General features: G+C 33.7%; 1 protein-coding gene across 1 annotated transcript in view; it reads right to left on the reverse strand.

Moving 5' to 3' along the window:
* The window catches only part of LOC111629905 (probable RNA-dependent RNA polymerase 1), a 36,248-nt gene that overhangs the window by 17,954 nt on the left and 10,675 nt on the right, over positions 1 to 7,619 (reverse strand). Inside the window, exons 3-4 of the mRNA XM_023373841.1 lie at positions 5,272 to 6,895; positions 1,583 to 1,769 (exon numbers count right to left, since the gene is read on the reverse strand). Coding sequence (XP_023229609.1) covers positions 1,583 to 1,769; positions 5,272 to 6,885 — 1,801 coding nt within the window. The 5' untranslated portion in view covers positions 6,886 to 6,895. The remainder of the gene's footprint in view (positions 1 to 1,582; positions 1,770 to 5,271; positions 6,896 to 7,619) is intronic.

The following is a 7,619-nucleotide window of genomic DNA, read 5'->3' on the forward strand; positions in this document are numbered from 1 at the left end:
AGTCGATTATCCGAAAGAATTCCAGTCGGCAAATTTAAATTTTTGCCAGTGCTGTGGCGCTGCAATCTTTGGCTATGTCTTGGGCTTCTCAAATATTTTACGTTTTTGATACTAAATTAACTTCTGAAGTATAATTTTTTATTGTTTTTATATTTTTCAATATATTTATTTTGTTTGTACAAAATAAATAAATAATTTTTAAGGATACAATAGTCACGATTATTATTTTAAAAGGTTTACGTTAGGCTTAACATCGACGAAAATTCAACGCGAAGCGACACGCAACGGAGAAAAATTTCAACATGAGATAGGTTAATATATTTTTTTGTGCATAATCGGTTATCCGAAATATCGTTTTTCCTCCCGAACAACCGCAGTCCCCAATTGGTTCGGATAATCGACGCTCTACTGTATATTATTAATCGGAACCTCTTTTACCTAAGCTTTCCATATCTGGTCTCGACTTTCGCATATCTATCTTCGTTTTCGAGATTAAGAAAGGACAGACAGACGAATGCCAATGGGAATTTTTGGTCTGCATTGCAGACCAAAAATTTGCAATTGGGAATTAGCAATTGGCATTGTTCTGCAATTTTTTCAAATTGCAGAACAATCATAATTTTAAACATTTATAATTTAGGTTAAACAACACCAAAATAAATATAAGAAGCATACTACATATTAATAAGAATTACCGTCGAAGTTTAAGTTTTTTTTTTTAATACTTTCCATCCTGTGGGCACTAAGAGAACTTCTTTTAGCAAGCTTACTATGGCTTCGGCCAAGCCCACAATGGGAGACTGAAAACTGAAGAGGGGTTATAATAAAAAAAAACTAAAATGGATTTCAACAAAATGAGATTTTTAGTTTGTATTAATTTTTATAATAGACAAAAATGAAAATAAAAAGTAAAATCGCATAAATGTGGTTACAAATTGGTGTGATAATAATAAAAATTATTAATCTATTAATTCATTTACAAAATCATAACTATTGTACAGTGAATAATACGGTAAAGACAATACATAATAAATACTCAATACTCACAAATCGCTCTTTCACGAAGACATAATAACAGTTCACGAAAGAAAGGATCGCCTGTCAATCCGATTCCAGCATTTACCATTTCTTTAAATCCTGTTATACCCGTAGTTTTTGAAGTCAGTTTAGAAACGAGATATTCTGCAGCCTTTTCATCGTCCGTTAAAATATCTGTTATGGTTGACAGCATTTCTTCCTGAAGTTCTATAAATACTTCATTAGGAACATCCAATTGATTTAGGATGTTAATCATTGGTCGATTTAGTTGTACAAGAACTAAATAAGATAAATATATATTTTAATTTGTAGTTTCAAGCTATTGTATTTAGTGTAAAGATAGATTAAATGTTTAAATTTGAAAATAGATTGTTAGTTTCTGGTTTCAAATATTTATTCATAGATATAAGTTAAGCTATTCACATAATAAAACAGTGGAATAATTAAAAATATATATATTGAAAGATACTTGATTATGAGCTTAAAAACAATGTTTAAATTTATTTATAGACAATATAATTTTCATATAAGTTTAAGTACTTACTGGGTTGACTTTTCTTCACTATTTCAAGTTGATTAGATGGACTATCAAATTTTTTCATACTTTTTCTAAACACAATCTTCAGTCCTTTGTCCCCCAACATCGGATCGACAACAAGCATTCCTTTATAACCTGCATATCTGATTTGAAAAGCACACGGAACTTTTTTCAAATTCAACTTTTCGCTCACCTATAAGAATAAAATGTTATAATAATTCTCTCCACTTGAATAAAAACCTTTCAATCTCCAGTGTTATTCTTCTTGGCAAACGTTTTCAACCCTACCAGGGTCTTCTTCAGGCCACTGTTTTAATAAGTTCAAACAGAATCGAACAGGAACCGAATAAATGCGATTCAAATCCTAGAACGTCAACGTTAATATCAAAAATATAGAACACCACGCTCTTGCTTCGATGACGTCAAAGCTTGCGTAATTTGCGCTTGTAATAAATCCATATTACACCCAATTATGGGTTGTTCCTTCATAGCAAAATTTCCATGCACTAGAGATGTTGACTGCGTCTTTGGAATTAATACATGTGTTGTTTAATCCCGCTTTATAAATTTCTAAGGTCTCCATAATCCTTAGTTGGTCTACACGGTGTGATAGCCTAATAGTTAATGTTATAATTACATTTAAAATTCCAATTATAGTTCCTTAGTTAATATTATAATACCATTAATGTATTATAATACATTTTAATAATTATAATACATTAATGTTATAATACATTTAAAATCCCAATTATAAGAGAGTTTGCGGCCGAAGTTTTTAACTCGAAATTGTGTACGTCGAACGTTCATCGCCGCCTTTCCGTAAGCCTAGAAGTTTGATAATAGCGTTAGGAATGTCGAGCATGATTCCACTGACTTTCCAAACGCCATTGTTAAACTTCTAGGCTTACAGGAAAGCGGCGCTGAACGTCCGACGTACATGTTTTCGCGTTGAAAACTTCGGCCGCAACCTCGCTATTGTTCATTTTAATATTTACTAATGAACTTTATTAGTATACAGTAAGCGTCAAAATCCTCCCAAAATTTGTACAGTACGTACTACAAATTTTGGAAGCAAAAAACTATTAGATATGCGAAAGTAAAAGGAAAAGGAAATAAATCAGCTGTAATACTATTACAATATTCACATAATAGCAAAAAATTGAAATAATTTTCATATTTTTAAAATATATGTGGTGTATAATTTCTATTTGTTGCATTGGGAGGATTTTGACGAATAAATTCATTTATTATAACATCAATGTTATACAATGTAATTTTATGCATATTAACGCGATATTAACGTATAAATATGCAAATGCTGCTGCTTGATATGCGTCATCGTGAAGCTTTCCGATGAGAAGAAATTCCATATCGTGGACATGCAGAAGAAAGGTTTTTCTTTTGAGAAAACTGCATTAGAAGTTGGTGTTGAGCGTTCGAGTGCATTCAGAATAAAACATAGTGAGCTACAATATCACGAAAATTTAAGAGCTGGCAGGAAGAAATCATTTAGTGCCAAAACAGAAACGTCTGATAACGAGTGGACGTTGCGATACTTCATCACAAGTAAAGAGGAATAGGAGTGAGTACAACTATCCGCAGATGCCTAAAACGTAACAATTTGAAAGCAAGAGCCCAAACTTTCCAAATTACATAAACAGAAATGTCTTAATTTTGCCAAACGCTATAAAGACTGGACCTTAGATTGGAAGAACATTGTATAGTCAGATGAATCCAAAATGAATAGTTAGTTTAGATGAGCGAAAATAGGTATGGACTACATCGATAAAGTCTATAACTGAGCGAGATGTACAAACAACATTGAATTTTGGTGGGTAGTTTTATGGGGTGGGGCTGTGTTACCTATTTCGGGTATGAAATGTTATGTTCTATACCTTATACAATGAATAGCGTTATTTACACTGAGATACTTGACAATTATTTGTTACAATCTGTTGATTATTATCACGTTGGTAGGAGCTCTTTCATTTATCAGAAAGATAATGATCCAGGATTGGCATTACCCTCCAGGAGGGCAATATCAAGAGGGAATGGCTTTAGGATAAAAATATTAGCCTGCTTCAGTGGCCACTTCAATCGTCTGATTTCAATCCGTTTGAACACATCTGGTTCCTTCGTAAACGTCGTTTGTCTATGTAGCTCCGCCTGAAAGCGTCCACCAATTATGGGAACGTGTACCGGATGAGTGGAACAAAATTACATTGCACAATTACAGGAATATTATTAATTATATGCTTGATCGCATTAGGAAGGTTTTAAAGGACAAAGGAGGCTATACAGAGTATTGAAGTGTACTTTTTCCACAGGTATGATATAAATTTTTGTCTGCATCAAAACCCTCCCAATGGATATGTTCTTTATATGCTACTTTTATTATTAATACGGGGCGTGTCTTTTAAATTAAGTAAGTACCGTTTTGATATTAAAAAACGCAACTGCATTTTTTAAAATAATTTTATCTTATTGAAAGCCTATACTTTAATCTACTTTTCAACGTAATTTCCTCCAATATGAAGGCGCTTTTCATATCGTACAACTTGTGAATTCCATCCTCCTAGGCACCTACTGCCTGATTTGCCAACCACCGCAGCACGGCGTTTTGACAACGTCGTCACAGCGCTGACTGCCTAGATGCCTTTTTCAAGTGGAGGAACAAGTGGTGGTCACTAGTAGCTAGATCAGGGCTATGCGTAGGGTGATCAAGTTGTTCCCAGCAATATGATGTGATAAGATTTTGAGTTCGTTGAGCCCACGTGTGGACGGGCACTGTCATGAAGCAAAACAATCCGCTTAATGAGCTTGCCATGCCTTTTGTTTTGGATGACGAAATCGTAAAGCGTCTGTTTTCTCGAACTTTTGCAACAACTTTCTGCACAGTCTTCAGTAATGACAGACGGTCGCCCACTACGCTCCTCGTCATAGATATTAGTACCGCTATCTTTAAACGCTCTAATAAATGTTCTTACCAATCCATCGCTCATAATGTTTCTCCATACACCTCACTAATCTGCCGATGAATGCCAGCCGCTTTCACGTCTTTTGCATTAAAAAAACGAATCACTGCGCGTACTTCTCAATCGGTGGGATTTTCAAATGTCTAAGGCATTTAAACACACACAAACAAACGTAAAACAAACGAATGCTTCCGTAATTGTGTCTGTGGCTAGCCAATAGATGTAGTTACTCTGCGCACATTCACGGAACTCCAACCGTAGCACTGTAGCGATCCTATTTTAAAACGGTACTTACTTAAAAAACACGCCTCGTAAAATAATTACGATGTTCAGATATTTGCACTTATATATGTAAGCATATAAGCAATAAATATAAAGCTTTTCGTACTAAATGTGCTTTGCAACGTACTTAGTTCTTTAAAATAGAAGCATTCTTTGGGAGGATTTTGACACTTACTGTATTACATACAGTGCCGTAACTAAGCAGGTGCAACAGGTGCACCCGCACAGGGCCCACTTGAAAGAGGGGCCCAAAATGCATGTATTTGTTTTATTACTTTCCCAAACCTAATTAATTAAGGGGCCTAAATACAAATTCCTGCACAGGGCACAGGAATGGCTAGTTACGGCACTGATTACATACAAATTTACAAAATGTTATATGTGAATCTTTTATAAATAGTATAATTATAAATGCAGATAATACATGTGGATACTCACGTTCTCGGCTAATTGTCTAGATATTTTGCCAATTCCATCTGAAAAGCAGTAAGGTTTCCCTGTAACAGGGTTTAATCCACCTTCAATATCATCATCTGTGATGATGTAACGATCATCTAAAGGAATCTTGATTGTGTCTTCTGTATGTGAAAAGCATTGTCCCAAACGAGCCATGTACTTGGAAATGCTTTTGGTTATCGAAAAATCCCCCATCCATGTTCGTATGGTATCAGTATTATGTCCGTTATCGTCTTCCGCATACATCCAGACACCATGATCTCTAATTTGAGAATTTGACCATGCCAAAAATTTGTAATGTCTTGCGCCTATATTTATTCCTAAAGTCATAGGCATGGTAACTGAGAATTCCAATATGTCATCACTGTATGCTGCTGGTGCACTCAACTTCCTACCATCGTCATCTCGAAAAGAAACTCGAAGTGCATAATCTGCATTAAAATTCCTCAACAATCTGTTACTGAATTGAAATTCAGAAGGATAAAACAAAGTTCTTGTCGGAGTCAAAACTACTCTCCTAATCAATTTGGTATTAGGAGGCGTTGTATATTCGTTATCGTTTACATAAACTGCATCTTTTTCACAATACCAACGATACATCAATTCAATAGCATGTGGAAAGTGGCAAAGTACACCACGTTCTTGGAAATCTAATATAGACTCCAAGGCTTTCTCTAAGTAACTTGGATTTTCGTTGCATTGTTGTTCTATCTGATTAATGAAAGTTTTCCAATTTCCTCTAGTTTGTTCTAGCAAGACAAAATTTCTAGTAAGTATTGCGTATAAGTTGTAAGTGCAATCGAAATTACTCAAATTAAAAGTGGGTAGTGGCAAATATCTTCTAGAAATTAATTGTATGGAGCCATAATGAATAGGCATCACATTATTACACGAATGAAGTCTGCTAACTATTTGTTTAGCAAATTCTAAATCTTCGATATGTAACATCAAAACTGTTGATTTTCCGTGCACTTCTCTGTCAACAGTATCGAAGGTTAAAACTCTTCTTCCCCTAGAAAAAGCAACAGGAGGATATTTAATATCTAAGAAGAGTAAAGCAGAGTCTCTGTTTATTTTTACAATAATTTTCCTTATGGAAGAATATTTTATTGTTAATAAATTATTGTTGTTATCGTAAATATTTCTTCTGTGTTTTACTTCTAATATCCGTAAGTCATGATAAAAATTTGCAGAGAGCAATCCTTTTACATGTCTGTGAATTATATATTGCATTTGAGAGCAGAGAGTTCCGTAGTTTAATATTTTCAAAACGATGTTTTCATGACAGGCAATTCTAGTTGGGTGAAAACATTTAAGAGTTGTTAATGTTAACCAACATTTTGTATACGCTCTACACCAATTTGTTGTCAAAATATCCATTTCAGAATACAGATCGGTAAAAAAACGACTACTTTTACACTGTATTTCAATTAAATGTTCGTCAAATGTAGGCTTGTCATCAAATTTTTCAGTTTTTTCCGTCTCAACCCATTCTATTACGGAGAAATGCCACTGTCGGAGAAGATTCTGTAAAGTCCATTTAACGTCGGCGCGTATACAGTTATCTAATGAGGTAATTCGAAATTTTAACCGCATTTCTGGTTATCTGAAATATTAATAATATCAATATATAAAATATGTCTTAAATATATCGAAATAAACAGTCAATTTTCAGAGGTATCGTTATATTCTCATTATTAAAGAAATATATGCAACCAGCCCGATAATTAATTTAAATATCAAACGATATTAAGTTATGAGATCATAAGTTACTTACTAATCATTAGATATTGCAAAGTAATATTGCTTAATTACTAGATTTATTTAGACATAAAAACTGACACACTTAAACTGGAACAATGTGATAAACAAACAACTAAACACCTAAATAAAATGAACAAATAAAATTTAATGTTCAAACGTTTTCGGCCGTCTTTCAAAGGCCCTCGTCAGGAAAGAATGCAGGAAACACACACACATACACACACACAAAAAAGTTCTATCTTTTTGAAAATATTTAACATTCGAAGTTAGCTGTGTTCTAATTTTTAAACATAATTTAAACGATGTTCAATACAAACTTTGTTCCGCTTACATCATATAAATTAACTAGCTGTTACCCGCGGCTTTGCCCGTGAGGATTTTGCAAACAAACCCCATTTATAGTCAGTATTTCAACAACCATAGTAATTGTTATATAACACCTACTGCTGAGAATGATGAGAATTGCCGAGAATCAAACTAACTATTTTGAATTTGATCAATTTTCTGGAAAGTTTACAATCGTTCTATAATCGAATCAATATGCAATAACAAATTCGAATTTAAAA

This window comes from Centruroides sculpturatus, unplaced genomic scaffold (assembly GCF_000671375.1).
Source record: "Centruroides sculpturatus isolate CEXI.00-Female unplaced genomic scaffold, Cexi_2.0 scaffold528, whole genome shotgun sequence".
Classification (NCBI taxonomy): Eukaryota; Metazoa; Arthropoda; class Arachnida; order Scorpiones; family Buthidae; genus Centruroides; species Centruroides sculpturatus.